Raw genomic sequence first — 15757 nt, forward strand, 5'->3', positions numbered from 1 at the left:
TGCTCAGCCTGTAGACTCAAAGCCAGGTAGGGTCGGTGGGCACTCTTCTTCAGCCGCTTCCATTTCTTAATTACATATCGTTCAGGAGTCTTATCCCATACTGGATACATTGAGAAAACAGTATCAGAGTGAACTACTATTTTCCAACCAGGAAATTTCCTATCTAACAAAGCTTCTTTATGGGACACTCTTTGTCTAAAGACTCTAAATCCAGAAGATGTCCAGCCATCCACAGAAACTATTCAGCATCCAAAGTTCCAGATTCAGGACAATAAGGTAGTAGTGCCATCCTCTGTAGTTCCTGAGGTTCTACATTATTTCCATGACACCTCTCTAGGAGGGCTTAGGGAAATCCATAAGACTCAAGAGTTAATTAGTCGACAATTTTGGTGGCCTGGCATGCAAAAAGATATAAATTTTTATGTACAGTTATGTTCTGTGTGCATAGTTAGCACAGTCTCATGACAACCCTCTTTGGGTCTGTTCCAGCCAGTTCCTGTAATAAGCAGACAGTGGGCTGAAATAGCAATGGACTTTATATATAATTGATTAACCCACTTCTTAAGGGTAAACTTCAGTTTTAGTGGTAGTATATTGCTTTTCTAAAATGGCCCATTTTGTTGCCACCAAGGTTGTACCCGATGCAGATCACATAGCTACCATCTTCTGAGATATTTTCCGGCTGCATAGCGTACCAGAGACTATAGTGTCAGGTAGAGGTCCCCAATTTATATCCAAATTTTGGACAGCCTTTTGGCAAATGACTTTCAGTGGGCCCTGTCTACCACTTTCCATCTCAAAAAGGATGGCCAAGCTGAACGAACAAATCAAACTTTGGAGCAGTACATCAGATGTTATACTACCACTTTACAAGATGACTGGGCTCAATAACTTGCTTTGGCTGAATTTGCCTATAATAATCAAGTTCATAGATCTGTATCCATGTCTCCTTTCCTGTGTACCTATGGTTATCATCAAACTATGTTACCTGGGTCACCTCTCCAAAGCTCAGTTCCTGCTGCTGATCAACATTTACAGGAGGCCCAACAACAATATAAACATTATGCTGAGTCCTGACAAGAAGAGGCATCTTACTCCTACAAGTTGGAGACAAAGTATATTTATTGACTTGATCTTCCTTCCAAAAAATTAGGTCCCCATTTTATTGGACCTTTCACCATTGAGAAAATAATATCTCCAGTTGCAATTTGTCTTCATTTGCAATCTTCCTATAACATCCATCTAGTTTTTCATGTCTCCCTTCTCAAACCTGCAATGCCAGACCCCTTTCCATCTTGTAAGCCACCTACTCCAGGGCCTGTCATGGTGGATGAAATTCTAAATGCCAGGCTTCGCAGAGGGAAACTGGAATTCCTAATCCATTGGAAAGGATATGGTCCTGATGAGAGAAGTTAGGTACCAGCATCTAAAGTGCATGCTCCTACACATATCAGAAACTTTAAAAATAAGCATCCCAAGCATCCTACAATACTACAATAATGTGGCAATGAGTAGCAGTAGGAAGTATGTTTTTATAGGCTCACTTACATGATCAGGTCAGGGTGAGAATCATTTCAGATAATTAGGTGATCAAGGCAGAACTAAATCACAAGGAGGATACAAAGTTGTTTCTGGAGTGGAAAGATTACAGAGCAAAGGAATATGGTACTAGAGACCCAAGTTCAAGTCCAGACATGGGGGCCGCTTTATCATATGTCTGTCCGACAAGATCCGCTCAGCGGATCATGTCCGACAGACATCGCTGAATGCTGACAGCATACGCTGTCGGCATTTAGCATTGCGCAAGCAGTTCTGGTGAACTGCTTGTGCAATGCTGCTCCCTGCAGATTTGCAGCCAATCAGCCTCTAGCAGGGGGTGTCAATCAACCCGATCGTATCTGATTGTATCCAGTTAAGGAGCAGCGGTCTTAAGACGTGAAGGCTCGTGCGGAAACAGATGTATTAGGTATCATACGGTGCTTAAAAATTCAGCCCCATGGTCTGTCAGTAACTGACAGGACTTTGACGTTTTTTACCAGCTATAATAACAGCATATAATAATAGCATTAGTAAGTAAACTTATTTGCCTGTGTGCTGTCTACAGCATGAATATCTTATTGTAATGTGATTTTCCAGAGTTCCCTACATGGGCAGTCTTGTGATGAAGGTGGGATTACAGTAATTATAGTTTAATTTTTTTCCTCATAATTTTTAAAATTAGATTTTCATTCATTTTCATTTACATTTTTTTATTATAACCCTGTTTTAAAAAGGTCACTTGCCCTATTGTAGTTCTTATTTTTGGGGTGCTCGGGTCCCTTCTAAAGCTTAGAGCACTGCAAAAGTTACTTAGCAAACAGGTGACTGCCATTTCTATGGCAATCACCTGCTATCTAAAGGGTCATGAAAACCCTAATTTTAAACTGTGCTATCCCCTGTTTCATGTGAGAGGCATTGTGTGTATGTATGTTGTATGCTTTATTTAGGGGTTTGGAGCTCCATTAGATCCACTCCTCATAAGTATTTTTATGGGAATTACCTGTTAATTAATGACAGGTATATGAGACACTACATAAAAAAGGCATATTCAACTCTTCCACATTGGGATCTCATATACAGTACCTCTGTTTTACACGGGGACAGGGACGCTAAAAGTGCCCCTTCTCTCTCATCAGACACTGCAGAGATGCATAACTAGGACAAGGATCAATACTACATAACCGCTGCATATCCCCTCTTTAAAAAAATGTCATTTCCTCTTTCACATGTGGGTTAGCATCATACCACTCTAATTAATTCAGATGGAGTGTAAGGGGTCTGCAGTAGCATTTCTCCCCACCACTAAAGATTATCAGGTTTTTAGAGGGGCAGGGTGATCATCTGCATTATAGGCTTACAAGTGACCCCTCATTTGAAAGAAGGAAGTCTGTCTTTTGAATGAGGCATCTCTTCCCTCTAGCACAGAGGGGAGATAATGGGCTTTGTTTGTGATCAAGCATGTATGTGGTGATGTCACAACAAGGTCTTCCCACTGCAATCAGCATCTTGGCTTCCGTGTGGAGGGATCTCATTGTAAAGTGTTTGATGCAGTTTACACAATTTAAATTCACTGGACTTTCTAATGAGCTGAAAGTTCTTTAATTAGCAAAATATACTAAAAGCTGCACAGGCCACTTTGCACAGCTCTTCTAAAAAATGGCATAGACTCCTATAATAGCAATTTTTGAGGTTGTATTTTAATTGAGATTTTATTCTCAAATATTATTGGTAGTGTAGTTGTATCAGCATTAATGCTGGTTGTATTATTCAGATACATATTTGTTGTTGGAGGCATCTGGCAAAATGTTTGCAGCATTGAGAGAAAAATCACTCATACGGACATTCCTCCACAAATAACACCCTGGTTCAAGATTGTATTTTACAATCATTGTTTTGTAAGGTGTAGCAGACAATACAAATCCTAGTGCTATAGGTTTATTATTGGTCTCTCAACCAATAATTAAAAAAAAATCCTAAATGGTGCAGTAGTATGAAGGTATCACTGTTATTTATATGGAAATGCATCCATAGATAGGGTGTGGGCTAGTTGGGATGAGGACAGTAAGACTACAATAATATGCTGTGGCCAATAGCCACTTATTTTAGGAGTGAAGCTTATTGTTTATGGGGCATGGAAGTCCCATAAATTGTTTTCAATGTTTTTTTTGTTTTTTTTGAGGGGGGTGAGTAGAAATGTATGTCTATATATATATACAGTATATACAGTATATACATACACAAACACAAACACACCAAACTGTTCTGGATATTATCACAGTGCATTATCTCTCTCAATATGTGTATTAGATGTGTGTTCACTACAGCAAATAAGCGATCTTTTCACTTCTGCCAGGACAACACTATATTTGTACACAGATAAAAAATACATTTTGCAAAAACTAAAGATGACAGAGGTGTATTGCATAATTGTCTTTATTAATTAAAAGCGGAGGGGCACCCTTTACCTGATGGGTAACAACATTCACTTTAATAAGCCACAACTGTTCTCCTAGAGTTGCTTTATTAAAGACGCATATTTGTGTTGTCTTAATTATCTGTAATAAGCCACATAGTATTATGATTTCAGTTTTTCTTCAGTTTCATTGACTTTGTGGGATACGACCTTGCCATCCACCACCTCCTCCACAATGGTAGTAACTTTTCTGGTTTTATTTGGCTCTGGATAATAAACATAGATTTAAGTTAATATAGATAGTAGGAGGAATAAATTACCTTTGAAATCATTTACCAGATTCATACTCAGATATGTTATTCAAGATCAGACCAACTACTGGTAGAATACTGACTTTGTGTATTTCATTCAGGCATTCTTATTGTTCTGTAAGTATCCACTGATAAAGAGCCACACAGGCCAGTGGGATAAAAATATTAATTTAATTAATCTATGTTAAAAGGTAACAAATAAAAAGCATAATATACAGTACACACTGGGACAGGGCTGATGCAATTTGACTTCATGCCTTATTAATTGCTTGATTATTATTATTATTATTATTATCATTTATTTGTATAACGCCGCCAAATTCCGTAGCGCTGGATCATTCTTTTATAAAAAACATTACTCAAGAATTGATTCAAGAACTAAAACATACCTTTTACAGGGACTGGTACTGGTCTAGGTTGCCATCTGCAAAGATACAATTTAACAGTACTATTAGGATATTTATATTTTAAAACAAATAGTTAATTTATCAAAATGGAAATTGAAATAAAGAAAAATATAGAAACATAGAGATTGATGGCAGATAAGAGCCATAGGCCCAGCAAGTCTGCTCGATATTACCTAAAAGTATAAACTTATCTAGTTCGTAGGATAGCCTTATCCTTGTCCAGGCATTTTTAAAGTCCCCCACAGTGTTTGTCATTACTACCTCTTGAGCAGAGGTGTAACTAGAATTCACAGGGTCCAGGTGCAAGAATCTAAGAAGGGCCCCCCCCTCCCAAAAAAAAAAAGTGAATTTGATACATATCTTTTTTTTTTTTTTTTTTTTTTTTTTTTTTTACATTTAACACAGAAAAAAAATGTAAATCAGATTACATGTCTGCAAAAGGAGGAACCCTGTGCCCACAGTCTGTGAGATGGTCTGACCCCCTATTACTGTATATAGTGACACTGTATAACCCACCAGTACTGTATATAGTGAGTTAGTGACACAGTCTGTAATCTGCCGGTGAGATGGCTGGCCTGACCCTACCCACCCCAGTACTTTATAAAGTGACCACAGTAGTCTTTGACATGGTCCAACAACCCTGTACTGGATATAGTGGTACTGTATAGTGACAATGTTTACCCCCGCCCCCTTGCTGTAGTAACAAGGTCTGTAATTTGCTGGTTCCACAAACATACACACACACACACATGCATAAATACACACCCAGTTACATACATACATACATACACACACACACACACACACATACATGCATAAATACACACACAGTCACATACATACATACACACATACATGCATAAATACACACACAGTCACATACATACATACATGCATAAATACACACATAGTCGCATACATACATACACACATACATGCATAAATACACACACAGTCACATACATACACACATACATGCATAAATACACACACAGTCACATACATACATACACACATACATGCATAAATACACACACAGTCACATACATACATACACACATACATGCATAAATACACACACAGTCACATAAATACATACACACATACATGCATAAATACACACACAGTCACATACATACATACACACATACATGCATAAATACACACACAGTCACATACATACATACACACATACATGCATAAATACACACACAGTCACATACATACATACACACATACATGCATAAATACACACACAGTCACATACATACATACATACACACATACATGCATAAATACACACACAGTCACATACATACATACACACATACATGCATACATACACACACAGTCACATACATACATAAATGCATAAATACACACACAGTCACATACATACATACACACATACATACAATACATGCATAAATACACACACAGTCGCATACATACATACACAAAAACACACACACACACACATAAACACCAATGGGTAAAACAGAAAGACTAACCCCTGTAGTCAGAGACACTAGTAAAGCATCATGTCACACTCACATGATATCAGTGCAGGCAGTGGAAAGTAAACATTTTTTATTAAAAAAAAAGTTGTTGTTTTTTTAAGCTGGACCCCCACCTTTGGGGGCCCAGTCACAATTGCGACATCTGTACCCCCTGTAATTTCGCCCCTGCTCTTGAGGAAGTTTATTCCATAAATCAATCACTCTTTCTGTAAGAAGTGCTTCCTCAAATTACTCCTGAATCTACTACCCTTTAGCTTGAGATCATGACTCCTTGTTCTTGAATTTTCCATTTTATGTAAAATACCCACAGCCTCAGTTTTACTAAGCCCTTTAACATACTTGAAAGTTGCTATCATATCACCTCTTTCCCTTCTCTCCTCTAAGCTATACATATTTAGGTCATTGAGCCTATCCTGGTAAGTTTTATTTTTTAGACCATGTACCATTTTGGTAGCCCTCCTTTGCACAGATTCAAGTTTGTTAATATCCTTCTGAAGATATGGCCTCCAGAACTGCACACAATACTCAAGATGAGGCCTAACTAATGATCTATAAAGTGGCATAAGAACCTTACTATTTCTGCTGCAAATAAATCTACCAATACATCCAAGCATTCTGCTGGCCTTACTCACTGCAGTACTACATTGTTTACTAAGTTTTAAATCATCATTGCCATATATATTGCCTCCTGTTTTAATTGAATGTGTTTTTTTCCTTTAAGCAGAGATTTGTAACATTAATAATTGTTAAATATTATTAGGTTATAATTAATCTACTCTGTATATATATATATATTGATGTCATCTCTCATCCAATCATATCTCTGTTCTAAAAAGATTATGAACTTATAATTAACTAAATTCTTAGCTTGGTTGGGTTTGGTTTGGTAAGTTTACATCCTTAAGCTAATTGGTAAATCAAAAGCTTAGTCATTTATCAATTTGATTGAACAAGCTATCTCTGCATTCCCTAAAATCATGGAATGTGGTGAGAAAACAAAGACATGGGTTGAGAATTAGTTTACTATAATGTAAGTGAATATTGTTACTACAAATAAATGGTGATTTTAAAATTCTTAATGTCTAATACTGTCATACTTACGCCTCTCCATCAAGCAGCCGTCTGTAGGTCTCTATCTCCATTTCTAGACGAGTCTTGATGTCCAAGAGAATTTTGTATTCACCATTCTGGCGCTCCATGTCACCTCGGAGCTGACTCAGCTGCTCTTCTATATCTAATACATATCCCTGAATTTGTATCAGTTGAGAATTATAGCATCGCTCTGTTTCTGCCACGGAGCACTCAAGGGAGTTTTTCTAGTTTCAAAAAGGAGGTCAAATAGTTAATAATTGCTTAAAACATATTTTTTAATAAAAATATTATCAATATGCTAACCCCTTAATTATCTATATATTCTCTTAAATTATATCTATCTTCTCTTTTTTAGGAAAAAAAAACACTGTATATCGCCACAAAAAGAGGAAAGATGAGTAATGAATCAAAAGATTGCTTATAAAAAGTGGTATAATAAAATATTTCTCGTGTTTAGTATTTTCTTTAAAGATACAATTTTCTGATTTCATATTTTCAAGACTTCAAGTAAGAAAGTTGGTTAATTTTCTTCCTGAATAGTCAGCTAGCTCGCTGGGACATTATTTGATCATCTCAATTCAGTGCTTTTTCACCATTTAATTTAAAACACCATCAAATATAGTAGAATTGCATGATCAGCCCAGTCATAATAAAAAGATAATAAAAAATCAGTTAGTCCAAATTTAGAATTAGTTAGTAGATTTTTTTCTTTCAAGTTTCAAAGTTAGTCAAATTGTTTTATTTCCCCTGGTTCAGGTGACTGTCATCAGCCAATCACAACATGAATATACGTTTATTCTGTGAGTTTTTAGACATGCTCAGTAGGAGTTGGTGTCTCAGAAACTGCAAATGTAGGTAATGGATGTAAGTTGGAAAGTTGTTAAAAATTGTTTGAAATGTGAAAGTCTAATTTTGACTTTAGTGTTCCTATTATGCACTTCACTACTATTCAAACTCTGCTTAATATAAAAAGTTTAAATTTGACCTTTTAAAAAAGAGATAGTTTGCAAATCAAAAACCAAATATTATCCATGGTAGTTGAGGTGCTCTGTTATGCTAGAGCCTCTTTGATACCCAGACGCTTACAGCATCTGGATATGTATACAGTATATACATAAGTATGGTCCAAAAACATTTGATATTGATAAACGTCTAGATGGCCTTTAATGAGTTAAAATAAACTGTGTATCAGTCTTTACATATAAATAAAGGATGTTTATGTTAAAAAGATAAAAATAATAAATAGCTTTGTTGTAGATTTTAAAGTCTAACACATTTTTAAATTCTATGAAATGTATATTTTTTTACATTATGTAAAGTTGGTTCAGAATGTAACACTTATTTAGCTTGTTTTTTTAATACTGAATACACATTTTAAGGTTGCAGTCTCCATTTAGGATAATTTAAGGAGACTTTTTAAGATTAAGGCCTTATTTTATATAATGCCATTTTAAACCTATGGTATGTACATTTTTAACTATATTATATTGTTTGCATGACTTTCCATTTGTTTTCAATATTTACATTGTATTACCATGAAGAACATGATTTGGTTAAGAGAAAGAATGCTTGTTGTTTTTAAATTTATATATAGGTGAAGTTGAGATGCATTCTTGTTTTTACAAACTTGTAATTATGAATTAGAGTCAGAAAAAAGATCATGCTATGGTGCCGATTTAAAGGGACACTCAAGTCAAAATTAAACTTCATGATTCAGATAGAGCATGCAATTTTAAACAACTTTCCAATTTACTTCCATTAACAAAATGTGCACAGTGTTTTATATTTACACTTTTTGAGTCACCTGCTCCTACTGAGCATGTGCAAGAATTCACAGCATATACGTATATGCATTTGTGATTGGCTGATGGCTGTCACATGATACAGGGGGAGTGGAAATAGACATAACTTTGCAATTTATTTTAAAAAAATCTACTACTCATTTGAAGTTCAGACTAAGTGCTATTGCATTGTCTTCTTATTATGCATTTGTTGATTATGCACATCTACTGGTCCTTTAATGTCTGCCTGACATCACTAAATGCTGACAGCATGCAATGTCAGCATTTAACATTGCACAAGCATTTCTGGGGAAATGCTTATACAATACTGTCCCCTGCACATCGTATCTGATCTGGATGATTGCAGTCCGCCACCTCAGAGATGACGGATAAGTTAAGAAGCAGCGGTCTTATGAGCGCTACTTCTTAACTTATGTTTCAGACGAGCCGGAAACATCGGGCGGAGCAAGCGGCATCGGCTGCTTCATAAATCTCCCCCTATGAAACGCTTTAAACCACTTTTACTTCAATATCATTTTTACCATTGCAAGTTGGGCTTGAAGCTCAATTTCCAGTTCTTGTAGCGTGCGTCTCAAATCTGTCAGTTGGGTTTTATGGCTCTCAACCATCTCACTGCTGTGGGAGATTTCTTTGTTCAATTCTGTGCTCTAAAATATATTTATTCATGGGAGATGTGAAATGAATAAAACCGAAGAAACCCAATATTTAAAAACAGAAAAGTCAGATGACAGAGTTGATATGGGAATTTTTAGCACAAATTTACCTTCTCATTAAACCATTCAGCTGCTTTTTGCCGGTTTTCCTCAGCAATTATTTCATATTGAGCTCTCATGTCGTTCAACAATTTGCTTAGATCAATTCCAGGAGCAGCATCCATTTCCACATTTATGTCTCCCTTTTGTCCCCTTAAGGCCTTAATTTCCTGAGATTTAAAATAATTCATGGGAATTAATAGACACAACAAAAATATAGGACATGTTTTTTAAGATTTCCAAACTCATGTTTTTGTCAACGAACGAAAATGTAGATGTCTTCCAGTCATGCGATATTCTTCTTGAAAGAACCCAACATTTAAAGGAACAGTCTACACTAAAGTTGTTATTGTTTAAAAAGATAGAAAACGCCTTTACTACCCATTCCCCATCTTTGCACAACCAACATTGTTATATTAATATACTTTATAACATTTAAACCTCTAAATGTATGCCTTTTTCTAAGTCACTACAGACAGCCTCTTAATCACATGCTTTTTTTATTAGCTTTTAACAACAGGAGACTGCTAGTTCATGTGGGCCATATAGATAATATTGTGTTCACCAGGACCGGACTGGGAACAAAAATAGGCCCGGGCATTTAAAGGTGGAGCAGCCAACATAAGTTAGACTTCTGTCAGCTACGTAGCCATAATAGACCAGAACTCATTCTGCAGCATCTCTGCTTAACGGACAGACTGTACTTTCTGCCTTATAAAAATAGGCAGACTGTTACAGCTTTCTTATTGTTACCCATATTAACAGAGGGTGGGGCCTCTATATAGAAGCAAGGCCCCCATAAGAGCCCGGTCCACCGGACATTTGCCTTGAATGCCCTATGGCTAGTCCAGGCCTGGTTTTCACACTGGAGGAGTTATTTAAGATTTAGCACAACACAGTACTAAATGAAAGTCAATAGAAAATAAATAAAAAGGTCATGTGATCATGGGGCTGTCAGAAGATGCTTAGATACAAGGTAATCACAGAGGTAAAAAATGTATTAATATAACAGTGTTGGTTATGCAAAACTGGGGAATGGGTAATAAAGGGATTATTTATCTTTTAAAACAATAACAATTATATTGTAGACTGTCCCTTTAATGAAACAATCTAAATATTACATTAACTAGTTAGGTTTAACAACTCACTTCTTCATGATTCTTCTTCAGACACTCAATCTCCTCTTTAAGGCTTTCAAGTTGAGGCACCAGGGTGGATTTGGAAAATGTTAGCTCATCAAGCACTCTGCGTAAGCCACTAATATCTGATTCAACATTCTGAAGGAGACACATTTCGTTCTCATACCTGAAATATGATTTAATTATTTTTTAAATGATTTTATCTCATACTATCATTATAGTTCACTTTGCCTGTCTATTTAGATGATGCAATAAAGATTTATGCAAAAAACTTGTTTTACTATGTGCTAATTATAAATAGTCTAAACATTAATATTCTCATATTTACTTAATTTTGATACTTACTTAATTCTAAAGTCTTCAGCAGCCAACTTGGCATTGTCAATCTGCAGGACAACTCTAGCATTCTCAGTACTTTCAATTAAGATCTGAGGAGACAGAAGTTAAAGTGTGTTAAATATGATCCATCCTATGCATTTAGTTTTAATATTAAAGGGACATTAAACACTAAATAAATGCTCGATAGAATGATGCATTCAAAGAAAAGATTAGTCTGAGATTACCATGTAGATTTATTTTTTAAAGTTTCATTAGCTGTTTAAATAGTAACAAAACAAGTGTAGAGGTTTAATGTCCATAAACAATGGCAGCTGCCATGTTGTAACTTTGGTTACCTTCTCTGCTGTGGCCAATTAGGGACAGTTATAAATAAGTCACATGAGAGTGCAGCCAATGGCTGTGTGGAATATAACAGTGTTCTGCACTTCCATTTCTAACAGGAACCGAAAAGCTCACAATTTCAGAATGAACTTACAATAAAAGGAAACAAAATAAATAATAAAAGTGTATTGCATAGTTTTTTTATTCATACAGTTTATCATGTTATATTGTCATCTCAAAGTGTTCCATGTCCCTTTAAAGGATTAAAAAAACTACAGCAACAGCAACTACTTTTTCATAATCTGCTCCAAAGCTGCAGGCTATGAATGATCTTTGTCTTTCTACATGAAGATTTATCCTTTGCCTATCCCAGGTGTAAGTATAGTCCAGTATCTCCAGTAGGAATTTGTATTACTTCTGCTTGGTAACTTTTCCCAGAATGTTTAAATGTCTGTTTTTCCCCATGTTGTATATTTTTTTCTACTATATTCCAGTTTAACAGATTGACTGTATATGTATAAATATCTTCCAGACATCAGTAACAGTTTCCTTTAAATGTTTTCTTTTCTTAAACTATCTATCATGTAATCTATTTTCAGGAGACTTTTGCTCAGAAACATGAACAATTTTGCTACTTTTACTTTCAGTAAAATTTCAGAACTTATTGGGGCCAATTTACTATTTACAAATTGGGCTAACTCGCCCTTCAGGCTCACTAGAAACAGGAGTTAAGAAGCAGCAGTCTTAAGACCGCTGCTCTTTAACTGGATCCGCCGACACTCGGAGAGGCGTACAGCAATCAACCTGATCAAATACGATCAGGTTGATTGACACCCCCTGCTAGTGGCCGCAAATCTTCAGGGGGTGGCATTGCACAAGCAGTTCACTAGAACTGCTTGTGCAATGCTGAATGCCGACAGCGTATGCTGTCCGCATTCAGCGATGTCTGTCGGATATGATACGCTACAGTGTATCATGTCGTACAGACATTGTTAAAATCGGCCCCTATGGCTCTTTCTTCTTTCAGAGCCAAGATTTAGTCAGGTTTTAATTGCAATGATTATGAAAGCCTATCATTATATTCACGTCAGACAATAATAATTGACAACATTTAATTTGCAGCAGAATTGCTAGTTTGGCAGACAGTGATTTATATTTAATTAACATGAAGACAATTCTCCCATAGCATACATCTCTTGAATTTTGGTGTTACCAATATTTACTAAGCTATGGTTATATTTCTTATGCTTTATAGAATATGTTCATTCTTTGTTTTTTGTTTTTAAAAGTATCTAAAACAATTGCATAACTTATATTAGATAATAATCATATGTTGAACTGGGCCTACAACTCTCAATAGAGAGCATGATCTGGTTTAGAAAAATATTCACCCTAAACTGATATAGGGAAAACTTCTTTTAACCCTGCCATTAAGTTTCTTGTGTCAATTGTTATACTTTTTTTTTTACCCATGCCTAATCCTAAACAGTGGAGAAATTGTATTTATGTACCAGATACTATTTAAAGGGATAGTCTACACCAAAATTGTTACTGTTTAAAAAGTTAGATAACGCCTCTACTACCCATTCCCCAGCTTTGCACAGCCAATATTGCTATATTATTATACTTTATAACATTTAAACCTCTAAATTTCTGCTTGTTTCTAAGCCACTGCAGACAACCTCTTATCACATGCTTTTTTATTAGCTTTTCACAACAGGAGACTGCTAATTCATGTGGGCCACTTAGATAACATTGTGCTAATGCACAGGGAGTTATTTAAGAGTCAGCATTACACAGCACTAATTGGCTAAAATGCAAGTCAATAGATAAAAAATAAAAAGTCTTGTGATCTGGGGGCTGTCAGCAGATGCTTAGATACAAGGTAACCAAAGAGGTAAAAAGGGCATTAATATAACAGTGTTGGTTATGCAAAACTGGGGAATGGGTAATAAAGGGATTATCTATCTTTTGAAACAATAACAATTCTGGTGTAGACTGTCCCTTTAAAAAGATCAGTTAGTTGTTTAAATTTAAAATTAGTTTACTTTGCAGTATAAATGACCAATTACTCCAAATGAACTATTATCTGTAAAGTTTAATTGAATTTTCCTTTTTTAGAAGAAGATAAATGTAAATTAATGCTATGAATAATACAGTATTGCCAAACACACACACACATATAGCTGCATTGCATTTGTTCTGTATGGATAATATATTGATAAATTATGCATTTCAATTACTACAAATCTGTGTATGGTAGTGTGCATGTGTGTTTTTGTGTTGTGGTAATGTAGGTGTGTGTGTGCATGTGTGCTGTGGTAGTGTAGGTGTGTGTGTGTGCTTGTGTTTATGTGTGTTTGTTGTGGAAGTGTAGGTGTGTGCTTGTGTTCGTGTGTGTTTGTGTGTTGTGGAAGTGTAGATGTGTGTGTGGTTGTGTTAATGTGTGTTTGTATATGCTTGTGTTCATGTGTGTTTGTGTGTTGTGGAAGTTTAGGTGTTTGTGTGCATGTGTGTGTTATGGTAGTATAGGTGTGATTGTGTGTTGTGGTATTGTAGGTGTGTGTGCTCCTTGTATTCATGTGTGTTTGTGGGTTGTGGTAGTGTAGGTGTATGTGTACTTGTGTGTATGTGTGTTTGTGTGTTGTGGTAGTGTAGGTGTGTGTGTGCTTGTTTGTATGTGTGTTTGTGTGTTGTGATAGTGTAGGTGTATGTGTGTATGTGTGTTGTGGTAGTGTAGGTGTGTGTGTCCGTGTTTTGTGTTAGTATAGGTGTATGTGTACTTGTGTGTATGTGTGTGTGTAAAATTGCCAGTGGTTGTGAACTTAAACAAAATACATATGCTGCAAAATGTTAAGAAATAAAAATGTGTTTAATTCAGTAACAGGGGCTGTCTTATTTTTCTCACCTTATTTTTTAATTCTTCAATTATGCGATAGTAATGGCTGTAATCTGCTGGCGTGCTTTTGGCCTGATGTTTGATGTACCACTCCTTGATTTTTGACTCTAAATCAGCATTTGCCTCTTCCAAGGCTTTTACTTTGTCCAGGTATGAAGCCAGCCGTATGTTAAGGTTCTGCATTGTCTCCTTCTCTCCCCCTTGTAGTAGACCATCATTTCCATGTAAATTCCCGTTTAGAATATATTCAGATCCCTTTGCCAGGTCTGCTGCTATCCCACTCATTTTAATACTTCCAATGCTACCACTGACTGATGTTCTAATAGATCCGCTATTCCAGGAGCAAGACATGGTGCCAAGTTACAGCCTGTGCAGACTTCAAGGAGATTCTGATCTGGAGCACTCAGTGGATATCCAGGTGTCCCATGATGGGCATTTATATACATGAGTTTGAATGGGTGTAGTAGTCCCTTTTCACTGTTTTTACTATAAAATCATTAGCTAATCCTGGTCGGATTACTATAAATTATGTGTAAAAAAATGATTAGCTCACTTTATTTTTTGTAGGTTTAAAAAAACACCCAAGGCTGTCAATCTTTTATGAAAAGGAATGTATTGTTCCTGAAACATTTTGCTACATTTTTTGCTTTACTTACAGATTAATTGGTCTGTTTGCGTACAATTCCTTTGTTTAGTATAATACAGAAAGTCAGTCAGTCATCCTAATTATTATTAGGCCTTATTTTTATCATGTATATTCTTTAAGATAGGTCTAGCCCTATACTTTGGGGATTACTACAGTTGTTGAGAGAGTATTTGATGCTTTTTGAAGTCACATTTTTCTTCCTTTGCTATATTTTGCCGTTTGTTGTTCTAAACATTAATCTTTTTATCTGCAATTTGCTTACTCTGCAATGTAAAAATTGCTTCTTATGGAAGCATAGTAAGCAGATATTAAAAATCACTGTCCCTTTCTGAAACAGTATGAGAAAAACATTGTATGATTTAAAGTGCATAATTTATGTATCTCAAAATTAATAATAATTATGCATTCCACAAGGGTCCACCAGGATGCAGAAAAGAGGAGACACTTTTATGGAAATGTGAATATGTAGAGAAATTTAAGAGTGAAGAAGAGAGAAAGGAAGGAAGGGGCCCTGATTCACAAACACCTGCCAGCATTCAGTGAAATCATCATGCCGACCCTTACTGGTCAAACTGCT

General features: G+C 35.9%; 1 protein-coding gene across 1 annotated transcript; it reads right to left on the reverse strand.

Annotated features, from left to right (window-relative positions):
• Window positions 1-4114: 4114 nt before the first annotated feature.
• Window positions 4115-14885, reverse strand: LOC128663343 (keratin, type I cytoskeletal 17-like). The gene is made up of 8 exons (XM_053717632.1): window positions 14544-14885; window positions 11321-11403; window positions 10985-11141; window positions 9848-10006; window positions 9606-9731; window positions 7292-7506; window positions 4653-4687; window positions 4115-4218 (listed from the first exon to the last, which is right to left on the reverse strand). Exons 1-8 carry the CDS (start codon window positions 14883-14885, stop codon window positions 4115-4117), a joined length of 1221 nt encoding a protein of 406 aa, XP_053573607.1.
• Between the last annotated feature and the right edge of the window lie 872 nt (window positions 14886-15757).

This window comes from Bombina bombina, chromosome 1 (assembly GCF_027579735.1).
Source record: "Bombina bombina isolate aBomBom1 chromosome 1, aBomBom1.pri, whole genome shotgun sequence".
NCBI classification, from domain to species: domain Eukaryota; kingdom Metazoa; phylum Chordata; class Amphibia; order Anura; family Bombinatoridae; genus Bombina; species Bombina bombina.

Bases quoted from the DNA above. Each gene is read 5' to 3' on its own strand.
- LOC128663343 (XM_053717632.1), bottom strand. From the start codon at position 14,885: ATGTCTTGCTCCTGGAATAGCGGATCTATTAGAACATCAGTCAGTGGT. The intron at 11,404-14,543 runs GTGAGAAAAATA...CTGTCTCCTCAG, and splicing joins TTGAAGAATTAAAAAATAAG to ATCTTAATTGAAAGTACTGA. The intron at 4,219-4,652 runs GTATGTTTTAGT...TTTATTATCCAG, and splicing joins AGTACCAGTCCCTGTAAAAG to AGCCAAATAAAACCAGAAAA.